Source organism: Mizuhopecten yessoensis, unplaced genomic scaffold (genome assembly GCF_002113885.1).
Source record: "Mizuhopecten yessoensis strain PY_sf001 unplaced genomic scaffold, ASM211388v2 scaffold9133, whole genome shotgun sequence".
Classification (NCBI taxonomy): Eukaryota; Metazoa; Mollusca; class Bivalvia; order Pectinida; family Pectinidae; genus Mizuhopecten; species Mizuhopecten yessoensis.
In genome coordinates this window covers 483623-510818 of record NW_018407895.1, presented here as the reverse complement: position 1 = coordinate 510818, position 27196 = coordinate 483623, and the positions used below count along the sequence as shown (strand labels likewise).

The window sequence follows — 27196 nt, the reverse complement described above, 5'->3', positions numbered from 1 at the left end:
TAATGACGGATAAACTTACACAACAGGTTCTCCAAAGATGTAGACAAAGTAGGTTTGCATGCATGGGCGTTGTCAACGATGAAGAAGAAGACACTTACCCTTTCGGAATACCACCTTGTACCCTCTTATTCTTTTACTCATATAAATGTCTCCATATAAATATTTTCTTTCTCTATCATTTAAATGGATTCTTTAATGTAATCAATACAAGTTTATTGGAAATGACTAGACGGTTTTTTTGTGTTCGAAAACATGTATCCACTTATCAGCCAACATTGTTTCTCCTTCCCTTGCAGAATAAAAAGACACTAATTAAGTCATGCAAATAACAGTGATCTACAGTTTTCTTAAGCACATTTAGATTATTAGAAGATTTGCATAATTATAAATTATTAAATGTGTGTATGAATAAATGCAATAGAATTTTATTTTATTTCAAAATATTTTATTAAAATCAATTGATTCAATGGGAATTGGGCAACAGGCTATGCCTATACAAGCCCTCTCCCTAGGGGTACATACATTTCAAACAATAACATAATTATAATTTAGACATTAACATATTAGCACTGGCTTGGAACATTAAATAGTACTTAATACTTAATAGTCTCTATCTTTCTCTGAACTAAGCAAAATAAACAAATAAAAAATAGAATTACTGAGATAAAACAAATATATCTGGGGGGTTTTGTTATTTTTTCTCCACATAGTAACCAGTATATATAAAATATATTTCAAAATGGAAAGCCATGTGTGTGTCCTCATTTATAAATAATCAGATTTTAAAAATTTTACAACATATATTAATATCAAAAACTGGAACCTTCATTCAATACAGTAAATATTAAATATTATTAGTTGAATAATTTGTAACACCAACAAGTCCTCCATCACCACTCCTACTCCAGATAACAATAATAACTGGGCAGCACTAAAATGTCCATACACACCACCATTGTGTGCTTCCCAGGCATTGACAATCCAGAGCATGAGCCGTGATGAAGGAGTATTCATGTAAACATGTAGACATGCGCATTGGGACTATAATCAACAGTTATTTCAAAATCTGTTAGTAGACTCATTATATTTCTGAAAACATACACAAATAGCAGAATTAGGATCATGACTAAGGTGGTTACTTCCCCTAGTTAGTATATTGATATTATTTACTAAATGTTCAATCAGGTTTAAGTCAAGATTTAAATGTAAGTTTAGTTGAATGTTAAGCTGCAAATGAGACAGAGAATCTAATAGGTTTTGTCTTTGGATTATATACCTAGGGCAGTATAAAAGTCATGCCTTGGAAGGTCACAATGCCTTAAAAGTTTAAAGTGGCATCATGAGAATGAACAGCACATCATATATGGGTGATGCAGAAAAGCTTTAAGATTCATTAAGTTGTCTTTATTGGGTTAAAAGCTATAGAACATACTTAATGTTCATGGAAAGTTTTAACTTATTTGACCTTTAGCAGTTCCATTAATGCCTAACGCAACAGTAAATTTCAGCTTGAACAGCTTGACAATCTGTTTAAGATGTTTTGATTGAAGATAAGTTTTCGTTGATTTTCGGTTTAATGCATATAATTATACCTTGCCATTTCGTTGTCACTACTACTATGCCTCTTGCATTAAGGACGTGACATTGCATGGATATGAACAAGATTTACAAGGCGAGTATCGTCGATGAAGCAGCAGACGCTTACCTTTCCGGAACAGCTGGTCTTATTTACATTGTACACTTTCAATGAACGGTCTCTATGTAAAAGCCTGCTTTGTTCGTATTTCCCCCTCTCTTATTCCTGTCGATTTTAAGGTCGAAATACGGCATTATTGACCCATTCAGTATTCTCTTTTCCCCAAATAGCTATAACGTAATTTCGTCTGTCGCCTTTTTAAAAAAAAATGTCATAATAGGAAAATTCAGAATTGGAGAACGAATGTGTCCGTTCAGTTTGGTATGTGGTATGGTTCTATGTTGAGTTGAAAAGTCAAATGTTCAGACAGAGGAAAATATTTGAAGTACATGACACTCAAGATAGATTAAAGTCCTCCTTACCTTCCGTAAAATGGACCATGTATGCCTGGCAGTCAGCAGATTATAAAAAGGTTGGTTGAGCAGCTAGCCTAGCCAGCGATAAAACGTTGCTGATTTCGATTATTATAAAGTTTTGGAATCCATAACAACGAAGCCGCGTTTTGCATTAAATTGCATGTTTTATCAGCTTAAACAAACGCGACACCGTTTAGTAATTGCAGATAAAACACAGATATGCTTTAGCTAATGTCAGACTTATTGATCTGACTTGAAAAAGAAACTCATGCATATCATATCTCGAATACATATTTAAAAGTAATAACGATACTTTTTATCATTTGATTATTTCAACGAAACAACAAATTAAAGTTATAATAGCATTCTAGCTCAAATCTTTGCATTTTTCGTTCAATGACAGTATTTTACGATAAATTAATACTCTCCCTGAATTGGGGAAATACCCAACAGCACTTTGTATCATTAAAATAATACAAAAATTAAAGTAAACTGATACATGTTCTTGTTTTTTTCCTTCCTTTCACTTAAACCGCATGCCCAATTGCATTCTGAATTGGCCATAAGAACAAACACAATATTTGAGACTTTTATCATATAACAGAGAGAAGTTTTCCCGTTCAGTCTTTATTTAATACAAAGACGGAAGAGCTTGTTGATATTGTAATCGTTGAAATGCAATTCTGATGAATATCTTCACTCGTACTCTGTGCTCGGAAAATATTGCTTTTGTTCCGCTCGTAAAATGGCAACCAACCAAATCTTAACGCAAAACTATATTTCTTTCTCAAATCCACAGGAGAGACCTGCTACCAGCACATTGTGTGATGTGTGGTAAGGCCTCCAAGTCGGATACCGACACCAGCACTAAAGAAATTGATGTTTGTCAGTGCCCAAGCGTCACAAGTTGTAAGCAATGTAATGACGACAAATTATGCAAAGATGTAAAGAAAACGTCTTCCGGGAGCAGATCTACCTATAAGTGCACGGTTCATGGTCCATACAGGATGTACCAAGACTACCTCATCGACTTCAAGAACTGGTGTATTATATGGGTGGCCATCGCTATGATTCCCTTCGGACTCATCATATTTTCTAGTGGAATAGATCTGAATTGGACATTCTTTGTTGGCGCTATCGCCATTATCCCTGCCTTCCCTGCAGTTGCTCTAGCCGTTATGTGGGTGAAGCTAACATCAGAAGGAATAATAGCAGGTAAAATATATATTTAATTATCTAATAAGCATTCTCATCAAATTATTGCAAAAAAACATTTATGCTGGTATAAACTTCAAAAAGAAATCTGATTGCCCACAACTGAAAGTGACTAGAGGAACAATATAGGGTATCAAGATTGTTTTTGAACCTTCAACATTGCATAATTTTTTTATTTTTTTTTTGATTCTGAACATATTAATATCTGTTGCCTTTGAATATGGTATGTGTGTTTAATTTTCAAGTAAGAACCCTTGTTGCTTAATTATACGTGTACAAGAATATTTTTTTTTACCAATACTCGATTGCTTTTAAGGATTTGGGTTGGGGGTGGGGGCATATCAAAAGATCGATCCGATTAATGTTTTTACATTTTCGATACAGAAATGGATGATAATAAAAGATAAAAAATATATATTATGTTGCAGTGAGTTTGATGGTGTCGCCATTTTTCTCGTACAATGACATGATTGCAGTCTGTTTGTACGGTATAAATGTCACATTAAAAGTCAAAATTGGTAAAGTTGTTAGTGTAAATTGTAGGTAGGTAGCTAGTAAAACAGGACCGTCGACAGGTATAGCTGCCACACTAATAGTCAATATTGAGGAAGTGGTTAGTGTAAATTGAAGGTAGTATCATGAATTGTAAGTGGCTGGTTAAGCAAAAATGTTGCCTTTTATAGCTGCCACACCTTTAGTCACTATTGCTGATTTAACTTGTAATCGTAGGTGGTATAACAGGCCTGTTTGCCGGTATAGCTGCCACACTGATCGTTACTATTGCTGATTTAACTTGTAATTGTAGGTGGTATAACAGGCCTGTTTGCCGGTATAGCTGCCACACTGATCGTTACTATTGCTGATTCAACTTGTAATTGTAGGTGGTATAACAGGCCTGTTTGCCGGTATAGCTGCCACACTGATCGTTACTATTGCTGATTTAACTTGTAATTGTAGGTGGTATAACAGGCCTGTTTGCCGGTATAGCTGCCACACTGATCGTTACTATTGCTGATTCAACTTGTAATTGTAGGTGGTATAACAGGCCTGTTTGCCGGTATAGCTGCCACACTGATCGTTACTATTGCTGATTTAACTTGTAATTGTAGGTGGTATAACAGGCCTGTTTGCCGGTATAGCTGCCACACTGATCGTTACTATTGCTGATTTAACTTGTAATTGTAGGTGGTATAACAGGACTGTTGGCCGGTGTAGCAGCCACACTGATAGTCACTATTGCTGATTTAACTTGTAATTGTAGGTAGTATAACAGGCCTGTTGGCCGGTATATAGCAGCCACACCTTTAGTCACTATTGCTGATTTAACTTGTAATTGTAGGTGGTATAACAGGCCTGTTGGCCGGTATAGCTACCACACTGATCGTCACTATTGCTGATTTAACTTGTAATCGTAGGTGGTATAACAGGACTGTTGGCCGGTATAGCAGCCACACTGATCGTTACTATTGCTGATTTAACTTGTAATTGTAGATGGTATAACAGGCCTGTTGGCCGGTATAGCTACCACACTGATCGTTACTATTGCTGATTTAACTTGTAATTGTAGGGGGTATAACAGGACTGTTGGCCGGTATAGCAGCCACACTGATAGTTACTATTGCTGATTTAACTTGTAATTGTAGGTGGCATAACAGGCCTGTTGGCCGGTATAGCAGCCACACTGATAGTCACTATTCCTGATTTAACTTGTAATTGTAGGTGGTATAACAGGCCTGTTGGCCGGTATAGCAGTCACACTGACAGCAGCAAGCAGGTATGAAGGAGGTCTCAGCAACTTTACCATAAACACGTCACAGGATTTCTCGATTCTAGCAGGATGTTGTTTCAGTTTTGGTATCAGCCTAGCTGTATGTGTAGTGGTATCTGCGCTCACGCACAAGATCAAAGCCAAGGCCGACGCTGATGCGGAATGGCAGAAAATATACGGTATCGATAACCCACTAAATCCATGGGAACAGAATTATCGAGAGGAACTCAAGGGGCAGCAGTACGACAAGAAACCGTCATTTGATCAAATGGCAGCCGCCTTCCGTCGAGAGAAAAAGATCGCATACATAAGCGGGGGCAGCATCACTGTCTTATTCACTTTCATCATACCTGCCATCATGTTGAGCTTCCCTGTAATCGACGAGACTCAGTTTAAGACCTGGATAATGTTGACTCAGGCCTGGACCGTCTTTATGGGGATAATAGCGATTGTAGCGCCACCTGTCGAGGAATATTTGAAGATCCGGAAACAACGTCGTAAAAATAAGACATATGTGGTCGATACAACTGTGGCAGGCAATTCTAAAGTTATTGCAATAATGTAAAATATATAAATTAAAAAATCAAAGTATAAATAATTCATAAAGATCACTTTTTAATTGGTAAAATTACTCGAGGGCGCTTTACATTATGTTACATGGAAACATTTGTCTTCATAAAAGGACTGGTACTGCATTTACAGGAACTACCTAAAACGTAAACGTAGCAAGGATGTTTGACTTTTTAGTATCAGAAAGTTCACTATTCCACAAAGTTGCAACTATGTGTACCTTTCCGAAAAATCACACTACGCTATTTTGGAAGATATTACCGCAGTTTGAGTGAATTTCGATTGGAGCAGTAGGACTTGCAAATTTGGGACTGCCTAAATAAAACCTTAACTGGATAGTCTGCATTTGCTGATAATTGGTTCTGCCTATTTCTGATAAGTGTTTAACATGTTAGAGTTTATCCAAATATATAATATATATAAACAAAACATTTAACTGGTAAAATTGTACATGCATATCTACATAAAATGTCTTTAATGCAACACATGTCAAAATTCCTGCTTAACATAATTATATCTACTGTTTTCTAGCTAGTTATGTTTTCGGAAACCTGATTTTATTGGTCGAACTTATTTCGTTGTCCTTCCTCGGTACGACCTTATTTCCTTATATTACTGTATATATCTTACAAATGAAGTTCCGTAACAAACATACAACATTAGTTCAAAAATAAAACGTTGCATCATTGCACTTCTTTTACGAGGTATCCAACATCGACCATTTACTGTCGCATCCGAAGACTCCACGGCACAGGGAAGGTGTGAGACCGTCAACGAATCGGTCTTCAGCGTACATTTTTATGACAACTCGCCGACAGAAAAGTGATATGTGACATTTGATGAAGTACTAGTGTTTTTCGAGGAGTAATAAGCATGCTCTGCTTCATCGATATCCGCGATGTAAATCTAGGTCAAATCCGAAGCTAACGACAAGGCCTCGAATAGAGAACCGAAATAATGACAACGAAAAAAAACAAAGCACTAAAGTGAACTTAACCTTTCTTGAAAGTAACATCCCTGCTTTACCCCGTTTACATGTCGCAGTTGATTTGGTATGCAAATGGTTTCCACAGATGAGGGTTGATACTATGGGCAAGTTGATCGCCATCATGATGTCATAGAGAAATATGTTAATTCTCTTTTTCATATATATATGAAGGTCGATGTTTACTATTATGCTGACTAGTGTGTCTTGTTAATGGGATGCTCATGGTGTGGGGACGTGACATTACTTGGATTTTACATAGATTTAAACGGCGGTTGTTGTCAATGAAGCTGAGGCCGCTCAGCCTTTCGGAACACCCTGCACCCTGCACTTTTTCAACGGTCTCAATTTAAATCTTTTCCTTTGTTTATATGTTGCCATGGTTTCTCAATTTAAGTTTGAATTACGGTTATGTTGACACTTTGGCATTCTGTTGTTGTTATCATTTTACAGACATTATCAGGGTATACTTTGTACAAATGACAAGTTAATGTAACTGGCAAGGTGCCAGCATAGCAAGACCTGTAAAAGATTATGTAATAATACAATAAACAGAATCAATTGATAGAACAAATTTATATCAAATTATTGTTTACATATATTATTTCAATCTGCTGCCATTTTCCCATCTACTCCAAAATAAAGACTAAAGATATGCTTACAGCCTCGTTTTTCCAGGAACTCAAACAACTTTCCCAAGTCCATGTGATACTCTCTCCCTTTACCACCGCGGGCATCAAACACTTTTTCTTCAAAATTATCAAATTTATAATATTTCTTGATATCATTGTCTCCAATATCCTGGTCCTCTTTTTCCTTAATCACTAAGCGTTTCCAGTTTTGTCGTCGTAGTCGCTGCCAGTATTCCTCAACACTTCTGCTATATCCCTCTACACAGATGACACCCGGCTTCCCTGGCAGACTGAAGCCAGTCAGTTTGAGTTCCTGTGCCCAGTCAATGATGTCCCTGCGTTTGAATTTGCTATAGATATGGTGGCTATATATCCAAAGTCTTGCAAATATCGTGTCCACCTCTTTGACTGATGGAGCATCCTTCTTCTCGATAGTCACTAGATATTGGTCTACATTCTCTTGTAGCCATTCTATCACCGAGAAAATACAGATTTCACCACGCTCAATGCTGTTTATAAATTCACTTAAATCCTCATTCAATCGCTGGTGGTTTTCACGGTTCATGAGTGGAGACCTTGTGAACACAACGGGTGCTACATGTGGGTACTCATGTGGGAAGTTACAGACCAGCTCCACGCCAACCTGTAATAGACAGACAGTACACACATACAGTAAATCAATTCATAAGTGTTTACATTGTGTGAAATGTTTGTATTATCAGACCCCAGTTTCATGAACGTTCCCCAACTTGAAGGAGCTCCTCACAGAATGTAATTTTATAAGTTAAGGAACATAGTGTGTTAATATATGTTAGTTGTGTGACATATATAGGTGATGTGTGAATGAAATGTGTATGTTAAATACATGTGATATATATATTATGTAATGTGTTTGTGTAATGTATATATGTAATGTGTTTATGTAATGTATATTATGTAATGTGGTTTTACAGGTGATGTGTATAGAATGTGTATGTTCAATATGTGTACCATATGTACATGTATGTATCATATGTGTCATGTGTAAAATTTGTATGTGTGCGAGTGTAATGTATGTGTAATGTGTATGTGTAATGGTAATGTGTATGTGTAATGTGTATGTGTAATGTGTATGTCTAGCATTTATATAGATAATGCATATGTAATGTGTATGTGACATGTGTACTGTTAGTGTGATAAATGTTTAATGAACGTGTAAATACATGTTGGTAAGTTGACTATAGCATATGTCAAGAAACCAACAAGTCAACAGACAAACTGTGTATTTTCTAGTTTACTTCCTTTATTGTTGAAGGTGCATTTTCAAAAACTTCATTTATTAGGGGCATAACAAGTATTACTTAAGCATCCCCAAACCATGGTTATAAACACATTGGGTGTTTGATATGGAGAATACAGCATAAATAACCTGTTAATTATTTACTGTAGAAGTTTTGACATTAAAAGTGTTTCCATTCCATATTCCATATGAGATAAATGCATCATGTCGAGAAGTTTTCAGTTTAACAAGACTACTTATGTATTGAGAACTAAATGGAAAACTTTAGGACAAGTTTCATAAATCTCATACCAAATGGAATCCTTTTATAGCATTATCAGACAATGTGTGTAAATATTTGAAAAAAGGGTTAGCCAGCACTTAATTTTCAATGTAAATACATTGTATTATAAGTTACTCTCTTCTCTTTTTAATACCATGATAGCATACTTATTGTCTTAATAATGATGTCAAAAGGTCATATCACACGAGTTAAAATGATTTAATAGACACAGTGTCGCTACTGTTCTCAACTTAAAATAGCTTATTAACTCTGAAGAGAGATATTTTAATCTCATACAAATAAATAAATATATAAATTGTATTCAAATGTTGTTTTAGGAAGCATGCAATTTATGTATTTCAGTTTCATATAATCATATAAATAGAACATTGATAATTATGACAAAGTATTTCCACTGAAAGGAAGATAGAAAAATATGGGTGAAGGTTTCTATACTTCCATATCGTACAGTTCAAGGACCTCATCATCACATACCTTGCTGTCTGAGGACCTCATATATGGTACTGTATTGGCCGTGGACATTGATGTTACATATCTTACTGTTCGACAACTCATATACATATATATACAATATTTTCAATGGACCTACAATTATCACATACCTTACTGTACAAGCACCTTAATGTAACAAGCCTTAATGTACAAGGACCTTAATGTAACAAGCCTTAATGTACAAGGACCTTAATGTAACAAGCCTTAATGTACGAGGACCTTAATGTAACAAGCCTTAATGTAACAAGCCTTAATGTACAAGGACCTTAATGTAACAAGCCTTATTATCCAAAGACCTCAATGTAACAAGCCTTATTATCCAAAGACATTAATGTAACAAGCCTTACTATCCAAAGACATTAATGTAACAGGCCTTACTATCCAAAGACCTTAATGTAACAAGCCTTATTATCCAATTACCTTAAGGTCATTAATGTAACAAGCCTTATTATCCAAGGACCTTTCTGTAACAAGTCTTATTATCCAAAGACCTTAATGAAACAAGCCTTAATGTACAAGGACCTTAATGTAACAAGCCTTACTATCCAAAGACATTAATATAACAAGCCTTATTATCCAAGGCATTAATGTAACAAGCCTTAGTATCCAAAGACATTAATGTAACAAGCCTTATTATCCAAGGACCTTTATGACCTTAATGTAACAAGCCTTATTACCCAAGGACCTTAATGTAACAAGCCTTATTATCCAAGGACCTTAATGTTACAAGCTTCATTATTCAAAGACATTAATGTAACTAGCCTTACTATCCAAAGACCTTAATGTAACAAGCCTTTATGTAGGAGGACCTTAATGTAACAAGCCTTAATGTATGAGGACCTTAATGTAACAAGCTTTAATGTACAAGGACCTTAATGTAACAAGCCTTAATGTACAAGGACCTTTATGTAACAAGCCTTAATATCCAAAGACCTTAATGTAACAAGCCTAAATTATCCAAAAACATTAATGTGACAAGCCTTGTTATCCAAGGACCTTAATGTTACAAGCCTTAATGTACAAGGACCTTTATGTAACAAGCCTTAATATCCAAAGACCTTAATGTAACAAGCCTAAATTATCCAAAAACATTAATGTGACAAGCCTTATTATCCAAGGACCTTAATGTAACAAGCCTTATTATCCAAAGACATTAATGTAACAAGCCTTACTATCCAAAGACATTAATGTAACAAGCCTTAATACCCGAGGACCTTAATGAAACAAACCTTACTATCCAAAGACATTAATGTAACAAGCCTTATTATCCAAAGACCTTCATGTAACAAGCCTTACTTTCCAAAGACATTAATGTAACAAGCCTTATTATCTAAAGACATTAATGTAACAAGCCTTACTATCCAAAGACATTAATGTAACAAGCCTTATTATCCAAGGACCTTAATGACATTAATGTAACAAGCCTTATTATCCAAAGACATTAATATAACAAGCCCTGTTATCCAAGGACCTTAATGTAACAAGACTAATTATCCAAGGACCTTAATGTAACAAGCCTCATTATTCAAAGACATTAATGTAACTAGCCTTACTATCGAAATATCTTAATGTTACAAGCCTTAATGTAGGAGGAACTTAATGTAACAAGCCTTAATGTATGAGGACCTTAATGTAACAAGCCTTAATGTACAAGGACCTTAATATAACAAGCCTTATTATTCAAAGACATTAATGTAACAAGCCTTACTATCCAAAGACATTAATGTAACAAGCCTTACTATCCAAAGACCTTAATGTAACAAGCCTTATTATCCAAAGACATTAATGTACCAAGCCTTATTATCCAAAGACATTAATGTAACAAGCCTTATTATCCAAAAACATTAATGTAACAAGCCTTATTATCCAAATACCTTAATGTTACGAGCCTAAATGTAGGAGGACCTTAATGTAACAAGCCTTAATGTATGAGGACCTTAATGTAACAAGCCTTAATGTACAAGGACCTTAATATAACAAGCCTTATTATTCAAAGACATTAATGTAACAAGCCTTACTATCCAAAAACAATTATGTAACAAGCCTTACTATCCAAAGACATTAATGTAACAAGCCTTATTATACAAAAACATTAATGTAACAAGCCTTATTATCCAAAGACCTTAATGTAACAAGCCTTAATGTACAAAGACCTTAATGTAACAAGCCTTATTATCCAATTACCTTAAGGTCATTAATGTAACAAGCCTTATTATCCAAGGACCTATCTGTAACAAGCCTTATTATCCAAAGACCTTAATGTAACAATCCTTAATGTACAAGGACCTTAATGTAACAAGCCTTACTATCTAAAGACATTCATGTAACAAGCCTTATTATCCAAAGTAATTTATGTTACAAGCCTTATTATCCAAGGCATTAATGTAACAAGCCTTACTATCCAAAGACATTAATGTAATAAGCCTTATTATCCAAAACATTAATGTAACAAGCCTAATTATCTAAGGACCTTTCTGTAACAAGCCTTATTATCCAAAGACCCTAATGTAACAAGCCTTACTATCCAAAGACATTAATGTAACAAGCCTTATTATCCAAAGACATTAATGTAACAAGCTTTATTATCAAAATACATTAATGTAACAAGCCTTATCATCCAAAGATATTAATGTAACAAGCCTTATTATCCAAAGACATTAATGTAACAAGCCTTATTATTCAAAGACATTAATGTAACAAGCCTTATTATCCGAATACCTTAATGTAACAAGCCTTATAATTCAAAGACCTTAATGCAACAAGCATACTGAGTATTGCTAAAGCAATACATGTCCACTACCGGCCCCCGCTAGCTAGGTACCCTTTGGGATAAATTTAGGAAAATGAAAAGTATACAATTAGCTTGAAACTGATCCTAATGTAATAATAAAACAAGAAATTGTAATGTTAGTATTATTATAGAGGAGTTATATAAAACAACAGACCCAGAGGGCCTGTAAAGCTCACCTGAATATGTTTTAAATAATTGGTATGAAGTAAAGATATAGCACTCCATGGTAGGTGCTGTAAGTACATATGAAATTTCAGAAATATCCATCCAGTAGTTGAGACATAACAAATTTCAAACGGAGCCCCACCCCTATGCCCCCAGGGGGGGGGGGGTCATTCCTGCCGTTTATACAAAAAATTGAGTCCCCTTGGCCAAAGGATGCTCCAGACTAAATAAGGATAAAATCCCTTAATCACGATGGTCGAAGAAGGATTTTAAAGGTTTTACCTCTATTTCCCCTATAGGGCCCAGCCCCTCAGGTCCCAGGGGGGGCCACAGCCACCGGTTATACAAAATTGGTTCCCCTTTACCCAAGGATGCTTCACACCAAATATGGACCAAACCTTTTCATTTCTACAGAAGAAGGATTTTAAAGAATAATTTGCTATGTTTCCCCTATTGGGCCCCGCCCCTCAGGCCCCTGGGGGGTCAGCCCCATGGTTTATACAAAATTGGTACTCCTTCACCCAAGGATGCTTCAGACTAAATATGGAATAAATCCTGTCATTCCTACAGAAGAAGAAGGATTTTTAAGAATTTGCTATATTTCCCATATTGGGCCCGCCCCTCAGCCCCCAAGGGGACCAGACCCACCGTTTATACAAAATTGGTTTCCCTTAACGAAAGTATGCTCAACACCAAATATGGACCAAATCCTGTCATTCCTACAGAAGTAGAAGGATTTTAAAGAATAATTTGCTATGTTCCCCTATTGGGCCCTTGGGGGGGGCCAAACCCACGGTTTATACAAAACTGAGTCCCCTTGACAAAAGGATGCTCCAGACTTAATAAAGATAAAATTCCTTAATCCCTAGGGTAGGAGAAGGATTTTGAAGGTTTTACCTCTATTTCCCCTGTTCGGTCCTGGCCCTCTGCCCCAAGGGAGGCCACACCCACCATTTATACAAAATAGAGTCCCCTTGGCCCAAGGATGCTCAGGACTAAATTAGGATAAAATCCCTTAATCCCTACGGTAGGAGAAAGATTTTGAAGGTTTTACCTATTTCCCTTATTCGGCCCCAAGGATGCTCCAGACTAAATTAGGATAAAATCCCTTAATCCCTACGGTAGAAGAAGGATTTTGAAGGTTTTACCTCTATTTCCCCTATTGAGCCCCGCCCCTCTGCCCCCAGGGGGCCCACACCCACCATTTATACAAAATTGAGTCCCCTTGGCCTAAGGATGCTCCAGACCAAATTTAGTCAAAAAGTACTTGGCCGTTCAGGACAAGTAGCGTTTTAAAGGAAAAGTTTACGGAAGGACGGACTGACAACAGACGACGGACGCTGTGGTATGGCATAAGCTCACCATGGTCTGTCGGACCAGGTGAGGTAATAAAATGATTGACAACCCTGAAACTTGAATTTTCCGAGATATTATGGTCCTTTGTAATTGTGTGAAGTTTGATCAAAATCCCTCAAAGAATGAAGCAGCTAGAGCACTGACAAGAATTTTCTAAAAATAGCAACAGTGACCTTGACCTTGACCAAACAACCCTGAAACTTGAACTTGTCTGAGATATTATGGTCCTTTATAATTGTTGAAGCTGCTAGAGCGTTGACAAGGATTTTCTAAAAATAGTAATAGTGACCTTGACCTTGACCCAACAATCCTGAAACTTGTATGAGATATTATGGTCCTTAGTAATTGTGTGAAGTTTGATCGAAATCCCTAAAGAAATGAAGCTGCTAGAGCGCTGACAATGAATTTTCTAAAAATAGTAACAGTGACCTTGACCCAATAGCCCTGAAACTCGAACTTGTCTGAGATATTATGGTCCTTTGTAATTGTGTAAAGTTTGATCCAAATCCTTCAGGGAATGAAGGCGCAAGGTAATGATTTTCTAAAAATAGCAACGGTGACCTTGACCTTGACCCGACAACCCTGAAACCCGTCAGAGGACACTGATGTTACATACCTTACTATTAGAGGACACTGATGTCACATAACTTACTGTCAGAGGACACTGATGTCACATACCTTACTGTCAGAGGACACTGATATCACATACCTTACTGTCAGAGGACACTGATGTCACATACCTTACTGTCAAAGGACACTGATGTCTGATACCTTACTGTCAGAGGACACTGATGTCACATACCTTACTGTCAGAGGACACTGATGTCACTTACCTTACTGTCAAAGGACACTGATATCACATACCTTACTGTCAGAGGACACTGATATCACATACCTTACTGTCTGAGGACACTGATGTCACATACCTTACTGTCAAAGGACAGTGATGTCACATACCTTACTGTCAGAGGGCACTGATGTCACATACCTTACTGTCAGAGGACACTGATGTCACATACCTTACTGTCAGAGGACACTGATGTCACTTACCTTACTGTCAGAGGAGACTGATGTATCATACCTTACTGTCAGAGGGCACTGATGTCACAAACTTTACTGTCAAAGGACACTGATGTCACATACCTTACTGTCAGAGGACAGTGATGTCACATACCTTACTGTCTGAGGGCACTGATGTCACATACCTTACTGTCAGAGGACACTGATGTCACATACCTTACTGTCAGAGGACACTGATGCCACATACCTTACTGTCTGATGACACTGATGTCACATACCTTACTGTCTGAAGACACTGATGTCACATTAATGGAGAAGCCCACTCTTTTGTGTAAGTACTCGTACAGCATTTTGCCATCCAGAAAACTCCTGATGGCTGCCACAGTGCAGGGGTCATCCATTTTGAATTCTTCTTTGCTGGGGAACATACTAGTGAGCATTTCTACCTCTGAGAGTTGCAGCTCCAACATGTCACTGACATCGACATCGTTATCCTCATCATATCCCAAGTCATCCATTTTCTTGTTGAAGTTTCCTTTAAAAGATTTTTTGTTTTCTTATGGGAACTTAATGGACATTTATAATAATATTCAAACATAAAAAATACATTATTCATATATTATAGTAAATCAATAAAGCTTCATCGTGTTAGATACCTATAAAGTATGAACAACATCAATGATACAATGAAGAATGATCGTTAAAAGTCGTGAACAAATGTAGGGGAACTGGACTGGGTTATTCGTCAGTGAGTAGGTAGCTTAATTGGTAGAGCATACATCTAGAATACGGAGGGTCATGAGTTTGAATCCTGGTCTGGCTGTGCATTTTTCCACATCTATTATAAAAATAATGCTTGTGACCAACCCGTGTTTCAGATGCTGGGCGATTGCTTGGAAGGGGATACCTGAACCTGAGTTGTAAATACCATTGTCTCGGAGGGCTGGGGGAAGACTGAAAAAAAGGAGGGAGAAAAGTAGCGAAACTGGACTGGGTCATTTATCGGCGACCAGGTAGCTCAATTGGTAGACCAGAATTATTTTCCGATGTACCGTTTAGCGATTACTTAATCGGTTGTTTTAAATCTTCATCAAAACTTTCTTCTAGAAGAAAGATTTGCAATGCATTTACACTTGAAACTTTTGAAAATAATTTTATTTGTTCATAAAAATATTTTCGAGGCTATGATTTCCATCAGAACTGAGACTTGTGTCAAGTTGACACAATTCAATATCTTAATTATATGATTCATGTCATATAGATAAAAAGATTTTCAGAATAAAAAATGTACAGTAGAATAAGTACTGATAATCATTAATTAGACATTATAATGGTTAATCAGGTCAATTAAGGTCCAGTTGCTAATTATTACTAATTACCAAAGTCTAGCTGCATGATTGATTTAGTATTTATCCTGCATTAACTCATTCACCCCTGAAATTTCATAATGAACTATTCCAACCTTTGAATATGAAGAGTTCAAATGTGTCTTCAGGGATGAATGAGTTAATTACAATGTAGGCCAATTTTTTTTAAATGGTCAAACACATAATTAATCGACTCTGGGAGTGGGCTTAAATATGTATGACAGGATGATGAAAAACAAGTTTTTTACATTTCTATTGAACTAAATAGATCTTAGGGTGATATTGTTACCAGACATGGCCTTGATTTCCGGATAACAATGTTATCATCACTAATGATCTGATCACAGGGCCACGTTACAATCACACATATGCTATACTGATACGGGTCACAACACACATAAACATGTGTGTTGTGACCCGTATCAGTATAGCATATGTGTGATTGTAACGTGGCCCTGTGATCTGATGATGATCCTCATTGATACCTACCTATGTAGTGCTATCGTCGATAAAACATATTTTATCCTTTGAAGTTTCCTTTATAATAACATTGAACATCAATAATACAACCAGTATACTGCCACATGTACACAATAGTGGGTTTTAAGGGTACCAGGGAGGAGATGCAAATTAATTACTTTGCTAAGATAAGATAAATTTTATTTAAAGTCGATGGGCATTTTAAAAACAAATAACATAAGCTCTATAGAGGTTCTGACCGACATACATGTTGCATACAAAGACATTCACACTTGGTTTTATATATTAATATTTAAGCAATACAAATTAACAGACAAATAATACAAGATAAAACACTTCAGATTTCATATTTATGCCAATTTGATATTCATCTGTCAAGCAACATTGTGTGTGTACTCCTATCCCAAACTGTCTCGTTTTCGCGACATTACTCTTTATATATATTGGACGCACTTCATCTGTACTTTCACTTTCTTCAGTAGACTACATTATGTAGGTAGAAATTGTGGATTACTCCAGCTACTAGAAATCTGCTCAACCCAAAGTTGTTGGTTAAATGCTATATATACATACTGTACAGATATGAACACGAACCTAGATCCAGTGGAATCAGCATGGACTCTGGAGTCAGGTGTTGCCACGGGACAGATCTCTACACCTGTCAACTATCAAATATTCACATTCTTATGATGTAACACCACGATGTGAAAACATGATATGCGAGGCAACGTACGTATACGTAGTGACCAAGGGGAGGCCACTCTACTTTATAATAAATGCTGCTCATGACATTCTAGAACCACATCATGAGACTGACGGCGGTTTGCAACAAATGTCAACAACTTAGTATCTTTATGCTCACATTCCAAAACACACTGCTAAATTGGATTAGTTATAGTACATATGATTAAGGTGGCAGTACCCAAATCGGATCGGTACCCAAATCGGATCACTTTTTGCAAAAATACTTATAAATAAATAAATGTGTTAAAAAATCAGTTATAACAATGATGTAGTCTTAGAATAGATAGCCATGCACCATTTTTTTGTCTACAGATAATTAGTTTCTAAGTTCAAATAGCGCAAGAAAACGTAATTGAAACTCAAATGTCAATATTTTTATTACGTTTTTAAAAAATGGCGCGTGCGACGACTATGCACTTTGTTTTGGACTATAGGAATAATTTCACACTATAGGCTAGAAATACTTTTTGTCATATAAATTCTAAATTTCATTATAAAATGTTAATATGCTGACAAAAAAAATATTCATTTGAATCGTACAATACTGTAAAATGTAAGCCTTGGTCCGTTTTGGGTCCCGACATTCGTAAAAACCGGAGACGCTGCATGATTGGTGACTTCAGAGCGTTCTATAAATATCTCAAGTGAGCCCCGGGTTCTAATTCCGTTTGTAAGAACACTCATCGATATTCTTTTTTTGATACAACTATAAATGAATATAATTCCTCCTCAGATTTTTCAATGATTTAAAAAAATGATGGTTTGATGATCCGATTTGGGTACTGTCACCTTAGATACATTTCCCTTTTGCCAAAAAAGAAATTAAGACAGATTAATAGAATCTTCCCTTCCTTGAGGGTGTAACAGAGAAATCTCCAACCCGAGGGTGATGCTTTTTGGTTGTCTAACCCGAGGTTTTCCCGAGGGTTAGACTACCAAAAAAAAATCACCCCGAGGGTTGGAGATTTCTCTGTTACACCCTCAAGGTAGGGTATGATTCTTTTTCACAATTGAACACGTGCTAAACGGCACGAGGCTATCTCCCCCTAGGGGGTGACTAATAGAGTCTTCCCCTACCTTAGCCGGGAAAGATCAGCTTTTCTCTTACCCTGGACAGGTGTATCCGCACTTTTACCGGTGTGATTTCCTTGTCTCACCCTAGGGTTGAGACGGGAGGATTCCCCTATTCATAACAATGGTATGACGTCACTTCAGCAATACAATGACGTCACGTCAACAATCCATCAACGTCACGTCAACCCTGACTTAAGCATGTAACATTAGCATTACATTGTGTCTATGATACCCATTGGGAGAACAGGATAAGAGAAAAAGAATCATTCAACCCTTTGTGGGTAAGATAGAGGAATCTCAACCCTCGGGGAAAGATTCTTAAGTTGCCAAACACTCGGCAAAGCCTCGTGTTTGGCAATATAAGAATCTTCCCCCTCGGGTTGAGATCCCCCTATCTCACCTCCAAGGGGGTGAAAGATTCTATTATTCTCCCACCCTTCACAGGTGTGTCTCCCGTTTTAGCCGGGAAAGATTAGCTTGTCACCCCCTAGGGGGAAATAGCCTCGCGCCGATTAGCACGTGTTCGATTGTGACGTCATTAAAATGCGTCATTGGTAATTGTGACGTCATCAAACGTGAATGACGATGTTTATACCCCACATGTGTTTTTGTTTAAATAATCAACCCCTACCTTCAGGGTGTAACAGAGAAATCTCCAACCTGAGGGGTGATTTTTTTGGTTGTCTAACCACAATTAAACACGTGCTAATTACAGAGCCTCGGGTTAGACAACCAAAAAACATCACCCCTCTCGGGTTGGAGATTTCTCTGTTACAATTCAATTTATTACCAAATGCACATTGCATATAGGCGTACAGAAATATACATATAGATAAATACTTTACAAATATCTTGTACAATGGCGGAGAACATATGCAATAGATTCAATTCCATACATACTATTTACAAAATATGAAATTGGCATAAGTTTGGGAAAACTTTAAGGTTTTCTTATGAAGCATAATTTAGTTGCATAATTTAGTCGTTTAGGAAATAATTCAAATAAAGCCTTAATCTAACCAAAGGGCCTGTTTCCAGAAATGTTAATTCTCCATAGGAGCCTGCCCCCGTATAATTTCTTATCTAGCTCAACTACTGTTTTTTTCTTTTCCGAAGAATAATTTTACACCTTTCCGACACCCAGATTTCATAATTTCAGTGAAAATGTATTTTTATAAAGTTGTCAATTTCAGCATCAAAGACATAAGTTCGTAAATAAAAGAAGGTTATCTCGAAATTGTAATTCGCAACATAGTATAAATTTCTTTTGATAAATATTTCCAAAACATCGTGTTTATTCATAAAACATAAAAAAAAATATTTTCGGATGAAAATGCACTTGCAGAGACACAATTATGAAGAAAAATGCCATAAAATTGCAATTTTCTCCCGTTATATAGTTTTGGATGCAAATTTCCATCAGAAAATCGGATAGAGCTTTACTTGTTTCATATGTGTACCAAAAATCAGCTAATTCCATGTGGTGGAACGTTCTCATATCGCCGCCTGAATGTGGTTGTAAATTGAAAGAAAAGGGGAAATGAGTAACAACCTTGTCTGAAACCCTATTATATAGCTTATTATATACAAACTTTTATATTGAATATCAGAGCGGATATTTTCATGACAGTTTTATGATGTGTAACGACTAAATAAACAGTATCGATATAAAGATTTACACTGAGGACACCCTGATACATGAATACTGTTCTATCTCAAGTTGTCCTCTTCTGAATTTTCTGATCGTGTGGCCTTGTACATTTATCCGTATCTTCTTGTCTTTGTCTATACGTTTACGGAATCATTGACTCGACGCTAGCTATTCTTGTCTCACTTTCCTTGTTTTATTGTCCCATCTCCAAAGCGTTGTGGCTCTGTCAGGGTTGGGACCCTGACTTGTCTCACTTTCTTTGTGCCTGCCGACCACGCCACATCGAATAGATAGATTATCCATATGAAATACTTTATTTTGTTCTAAGTAATCAATCAATTCTGCGCTTCTTGGAGGTATTGAATGTGATTTATTATATTGTCTTGTTATTTTGTGTAATTAGTTGTTCGTTATTTATCACACATTTTCGCATAATTGTACCAAACTACTAAGTATTAGCTGTTTACAGCAATCATCGGTGGCTTGCTATTTTGTTACTTTATCGACGCTTCATAAACCAATCGTTATTGTTTCAAGATGGAGGGTAAATGTGTTGGAGAAGGGTGTCAAGTATACTTCAAGAAACGTAGTGGCAATAAGAACAGAAGTGCACGCAATGTAAATAGTCCACAATATAAATGGCTCCTAGATACGCTGGTGCAACAAGGATTGATGTCAGCAAAGGAACAAGCACTTATTTGCCAGAAGTGCTACATGAAGTATCTTCGGAACAAAAATCAGCCTGAACCTGAACCCGAGCAGAACCAGGAAATAGAGGAAGAAGACGACTCCCCGTCCCATATCCTGCCGTTGCTGACCCTTCATGATCTTTTGAATGGATCATCTTCACACAAAAAATGCTGTCTCTGTCTTGTTACCTTTGCAAGAAATGGAACAAAATCATCAGTCTTACCAAAACGTGCAAGACATCACCTGATCTATTCACACAAACTGTGGTGTCCCACCTCATCCCGCGTCTGCTCCATTCACCTTATTGGTAACGACTTAGATCCGTCTACAGAGGTTGTCCTTGATGGTAGAGGTTCCTTGGAATCTCAGTTACCATCAAAATCGTCCGAAATCATTAATGACCTCCTAGAGGTGTCGCACGTCCTTTCACAGAACCAGTCTGCGTTTACAATAAGCTTTTCTTCTCTTGATGACTCGGCATGCATGGCCTGGACAGGTTGGTCCAAAGATCAGTTCCTCGAAATCCACTCGCACTGTTCCCCATATCTTTCATCTGGTATATATACCAAGACTACACACGATGCTCTATTACTGTTCTGGGTAAAACTGAAAACCGACATTTCCTGGAGTCAGTGTTCTTCTCTTTTTGGAATTTCCAAGTCAAGTGTGTCCAAAACTTTCCACTCCATAGTACAGGCATTAGACACATCGATAGTCCCACAATTTCTAGGTCCGGATCACTTGACAAGAGAACAGTTGCTCGGGCACAATACTGTCTTTTCAGAAGCATTTTTTGGAGATAAAGCCACTGCCATATTAGATGGCACCTATATTTATATCCAGAAAAGCTCCGACCACAAGCTCCAGAGAATGTCCTACTGTGGCCAGAAGAAGAGAAACTATCTCAAATTCATGAGCATCGCCTTACCAGATGGCTACATTCTGGACACAGTAGGACCATTCACTGGCAGCGAAAATGATGCTACAATTACAAAAAAAGTCATGGACAAGCTAGTTACTTGGCTACAACCAGACGACAACGTTGTCGTTGACCGAGGTTTTAGAGATGTCCTACCAGTTCTCGAAGCCTCTGGCCTCAATGCTAGCATGCCGTCATACCTGAAACCCGGTCAAAGTCAACATTCTGACGTCCAAGCAAATCTTGACAGAACTATCACCAAATCGAGGTGGATTGTGGAATCCTATCATGGTCGTCTGAAACACTGGACGTTCTTCCGAACGCAATTGGTGTCTAACAGCTTTATCAATGTCATCGAGGCTTTGCTTCGAACCGTCACAGCCTGTCTGAATGGTATTAGAGGACCGATCTACCAGAGATCTCCAGAGAGAGATGCCAAAGATAGGCTAATGGCTGAACGTATGAAGGACCGTTTGACAACACCGAATGGTTTAGCTCAGAGAGTCAAGACAGATCCGGATCTATCTAGACGGGCAAGGTCCGAGTTTGTCAAGATGGATGCATCTTCCGTACTGTTTCCCCGTCTCGATCTTGATTACTTGAGAACCATTACGTGTGGAACGTATCAGATATCTCTGGCTCCTGGTTACATCGCCGAACATTTAAGTGATGACGGAGACTATGAGGTGTGGCTTTACCAGCACTCCCCAGACCTTCTCCGATGTCAAATACATTCTCGACACAAAAGCCAAACGAAATATAACGTTTGGATACGGTTCACCGTTTCACCCGATGTTGAGGCCCCAATAAAGGACTACTACTGCCAGTGCCCAGTTGGAGAGAGAACGATGGGAATGTGTGCGCACATCTCCAGTATCTTGTACTACCTTGGGTATTACAGGACGCTGGAAAACCCTCGACCATTACAACCACAGGTAAAGAAATTCCGACAAAACTTGAAATAGTTTTCCATGCGGCAACGGAGTGCATATGTCGAAAGTATGTTTGGGGCTCGATATGAAAGATCCCCGTTACCATGTGACTAACCAAACTTATAAATATAGGTATTATACAATCGCCCGTAGCTATGAACACTCCCGTAAATGCGAAAACCAACCAAAATCATAAGGAACACGTTTTGTTTGTTGTTCTGTCTATTTGTCAGCCAATGTCTTCAACCACGGGGACTTGTGAAGTAGCCATCTTGGATTTTTTTTATGAAAAAGTGTTTCTCTCACTTTTTTTCATATCTGTGTACATATTCTCAACATACCGAGCAAATACTCTCGTTTTTTTGTTAATTATCTAAAGAAAGTCGAAAATCGGCAATTCAACCATAGGCTAATTCAACCCAACATTTGAAAATGTTCCACCACTTACATTTTGATGATTTTTCCTCTCATCAATAGCATATTACGTACTGTTTAATAGGATAAAAATTGGTTTGCATCCAACGCCCATAAAAGGGTGTATTCTCTAAAAAACACAGTTTTTGTGTCTAAAATGTTATCATCGAAAATGGCATTTTTGAGATTGTTTCTTCCATAAAACAGCCAAATGGCGCGATGGAAACATGATTTTTTGTCACAATCATGCCATGAATGTATTCTTTACGGTGACCATCATTTGATTAGATTTTCATTAATATTTTACATAACATGCACATTTTATCAACACTTAGACAGCTTCTGAAAGGTACAACTTTGAGGAGCCATAAAAAACAAACCAAGTGACCTAAATCTTTATACTTTATAGATTTGTGACCACAACGGCATGGGCAATGCACCACCAACAGGAAATTTGAATCAGAGAAGGGGCCGTTTTGGAAACCGGCCCTTTCTAGGAAATAACAAAACTTCAAAGTCAATCATACAACCTGAACATGAAGGTAGAACGAGTACTATATGTTATATAATGAAATGAGATTATGACTCATTGTGAAATAAAAGACATAGATCTCAATCGCATTATACAGTAACAAAACGTTTATAGCAAGAATTTGAAACAGCTTATATTTCTTAATATACGACTTCTCTTAACTGTTGCCTGAATCAAGTACTTACTTAAATTTCTAATAAGTTTAAATTTTTTGCTAGACAGTAGCTCTATTAATTTAAACACAGAAGGACGAATACGATAATATGGCTTGATATACGATACTCTTAATTCTAAAAACACAGGACACATAAGAATGAAATGAAACTCATCCTCGACATATCCAAGATCACATAAAGTACACAATCTCTGGTTTCGAGGCACTGCATTATATCTACTTGTCTCTATATTAAGGTTATGTGCTTGCAATCTATATTTTGCAAGAATACATTTATTTTTTCTAAATAGCGGTTTTGTAAAATACCATTGTAAATCAAAACGGTCAACAATATGTTTATACAATAAACATTTTGAAGATGTCTCGAATATGTTTCTCGTTTCCTGAATAAAAGTATCCTTCATGCGTTGTATATATAATAATAAAAAAGATTTCTCATTTGGTACACATTGTGCCAACCACACATCTCCAAAACCCAACGTACACAAATCACGTCTCAGATGATAAACCCAATTTGCTTTACAATTTGGTTTCCTGTTATAAAGCTCTAAAAGTTCATCGTAACAGGCCCTCAAAATACAGTTATTAGTCTTTAATATTTGCAGCCAGTACTTTACAATAGCAATCCTACACCCTCAAGGTAGGGGATGATTATTTTTCTCCCATTTTGGAAATCAGGTATTTGTTAAATGTACCTGCCCATTAGTAGGCCAGTATTCAGATTCTTTATTAGCCNCACACATACAACCCCACCCCACCCCCACACCTACACACACCTACATACATAATCAGGTGAGTGATAACGAAATATTTGAACACATTATAATACGATTGTACATGCATACATAATCATTAATCCTTAAATACTAAATTACTAAATACTTAAGACTATAATTAAATACTAAATACTTGAACACATTAAGGGTTTTCACGTTTCCTCGTAGCATAATATAGGTATTTCCCAGTGTTACATAGTTCTTTGACATTATTTACACGCAAAAGTTTTATTAATTTGAACACACTTGGATTTCTGTTGTAAAATGAGCAGACAGTAGCTGTCCATTACTAAACACAATAATGGACAGCTACAGGTACTATATAATGTACATTGAGAACAAAGGCTGGTGTCATAATTGTGTTTTAAGTCTATATAATAGTATAGAAGATATGCCCCGGACCAACTTTTTCAAAAATTAAGGTCAAATGTGAAAGTTATATAAAAAACTTTTCTTTACACTTAATTAATACATACGTTATATTGATTACGCATGTTCATATTCTGGTATGACAGAGTAGACTCACCAAAAAGATGAGGAACATGAGTTTTAAATACACAAACTTCTTTTTCATATTATTTTGAAACTTAACTACAGAAAAAATACTTTGCCTTTGTGGTGCTGCTCCTACACTTAGAAAGCCCGTCACGATATTGTGTTGATTTTGCGGTTAACATACCATCAAAAGAGCAGCATCAACTAATTATAAGGACAAACCATTTCCCGAGTGAAGAATGGCCAAATTTATTTTGTAGGTTGAAAGGCATCCTCGATATTCCAGGGGTTGCGTTCAATCAGGTTCTGTGCAGAAAGCGTAACCTCGGCCTAGAATTTCGAGGATGGTTGAATGGGAAATGGACGAAATGGTAACGATGGTAGCCGTGCCATATGATATTTATAAAATGGCTAGTTCAGGACTTCGTTTCTTCAGTTAATAGAAATCGCTATATAATGATGAAATGCAAAGATTAACAATGTTTCAATATATATGTCAATAGGTCGCTTAAATATACAGAACGTTAAGAATAGTATACGTAAAAAGAGGTCCATCTGCCCATCTCTTCTTTTATTTGCAGATTCGGAGCAAAGACAAACAGCTCAATAATAAATGCAAAGCTTGCTTTGAACACAAGCAGTAACTGAAAACGTATTTTGCGATCTTTCGAAAACGTCTGTTCCCTTTATAAAGAAAAGAGTTCAAATGATTGGTGTCTCGACTCTGTAACACTGAAAACAGCTCACTAAGCCACAATGTAACAAATTCAGCTTTCGGAATATACCTAGACTTTTCGCCATACAGCAATATAATACTGCAGTCAGTCAGAGTGACTGGTAATAAGTTTACCCATTCCGCCCCTGAGTTAATGTTAAAATGGTGTCATAAAGATGACTTAGTTGGTGGCCCCTTGTCTCTGTTCAGCTTTCCTCCTTTCCTTCTAATCCAGATGGATTCTTTTATTTTCTTCGCTTTCGAGTTGTCTTTTCTTATAAGCACTCTAGAGTTGTTCTTATCTATGATGTGGTTGTGTATGTTTGCATGGTCTGTAAGGGCTGATTTATTGTATTTCTAGTGTAGACTTGCTGTTTCATAGATTCAGAGTCTTTCTGATGTTCTTTTAAGTGTGTTCCAAATTTCCGGCCAGTTTCCCCGATGATTTTTGAGGTCGCAGCTGTTACATGGAATTTGGTAATCCACCACTGTTTTGTCTTTCGTCTCAGGTGAACTTTGATAGTTGCTTAATTGGTGGTGTTGTGAGGTCGCATGGGCGTGCTGATGTGATGTTTGCGCAACACTATTGAAAGTGCTTCAGACACCCCTTTTATGCATGGTATAGTGACCATGCCGTTAGTTTTTTCTCTCCGTGTTTGTATGTATGTGTATCTAAGGGCCATTCCAATTACATTTATTTTCCATTTGTTTCTCTTCTTTCCTTATCAACCATTCGCGATATCCACATGTTGTCGGAGCTTCTTTAATATGTTGGTTTCCAATGTCCATGTTTTCCTGTTCAGTTACGATGTTATTGCATCTGTCCAGGAGACTGCGAACTACGCCCCAACTTCTGATGCAGTGGATGGTGTGAATTGATGTTCAGTTACTGGTCTGTACGAATGTTTTTTCGGTATACCAGCAAGAAAGAAATTGTTCCGTCTTCCTCTTCTGATGTAAATGTTATTGCACCTATATCATCAACCTGGTTATGCGAGTTGATAGGCTGTTTACCTCACCTTTCTTGACTACTTCTTAGATGTCGTAACAAGTGTTTTGTATAGTTACGGACGACACTCCATCGGAGCAGTTGTGATGACCACCTGCTCCATGAATAAATGAGCAACATTAGGTGATACTTGGCTCCCCCAAAACTTTTGCAGGTAACCTTTGTCCCTGAATGAAAAATAAGTGGTGTTGAGAATAAACTCCAATAACTCAATGAAGTTATTAACATCCATTAAAGGGCGGAATGAGTAAACATATTACCCGTTCATTTGACTGCCTGTAGAGTGCTATATGGAGAATGTCTCGTTATAATTACTATTTCGTCACATTGTGGCTTAGTTAATTGTTTTCAGCGGTTTAAAGTCGAGACATCGGTCATTTGCACTCGTTTTCGAAAGCTCGCAAACTAAGTTTTCAATTACTGTTTGTGTTTAAAACAAACTTAGCAATGATTATTCATCGCAAACTGATGAATCGCATTCCGAAAACAGTTCAATAGGTTGACGTAAGCATCAGGGGCGTTATTCAGTGGGTGCGAAGGGCAGTGGAGAGGGTATCGCATTGTGTCTGGCACAGGGAATAGAATGGTCGCTAATTGATTTTCTGATATAGACAG

The 27196-nt window shown here is 37.0% G+C and overlaps 1 protein-coding gene and 1 pseudogene across 5 annotated transcripts; one reads left to right on the top strand and one right to left on the bottom strand.

Annotated features, from left to right (window-relative positions):
- The window catches only part of LOC110457438, a 17657-nt pseudogene extending 12021 nt beyond the window's left edge, over window positions 1-5636 (top strand).
- Window positions 5637-7110: 1474 nt separating this feature from the next.
- LOC110457428 (RWD domain-containing protein 2B-like) lies at window positions 7111-17202 on the bottom strand. 5 transcript variants are annotated; one of them, XM_021508710.1, is made up of 4 exons: window positions 17050-17202; window positions 15476-15562; window positions 14887-15143; window positions 7111-7865 (listed from the first exon to the last, which is right to left on the bottom strand). In XM_021508710.1, exons 3-4 carry the CDS (start codon window positions 15124-15126, stop codon window positions 7197-7199), a joined length of 909 nt encoding a protein of 302 aa, XP_021364385.1. In that variant the 5' UTR covers window positions 15127-15143; window positions 15476-15562; window positions 17050-17202; the 3' UTR covers window positions 7111-7196. The 5 variants fall into 5 exon arrangements, with proteins under 5 accessions (XP_021364385.1, XP_021364384.1, XP_021364386.1 ...); XM_021508709.1 differs by having other exon boundaries at window positions 15537-15562; XM_021508711.1 differs by having other exon boundaries at window positions 15537-15562; window positions 17029-17095.
- Between the last annotated feature and the right edge of the window lie 9994 nt (window positions 17203-27196).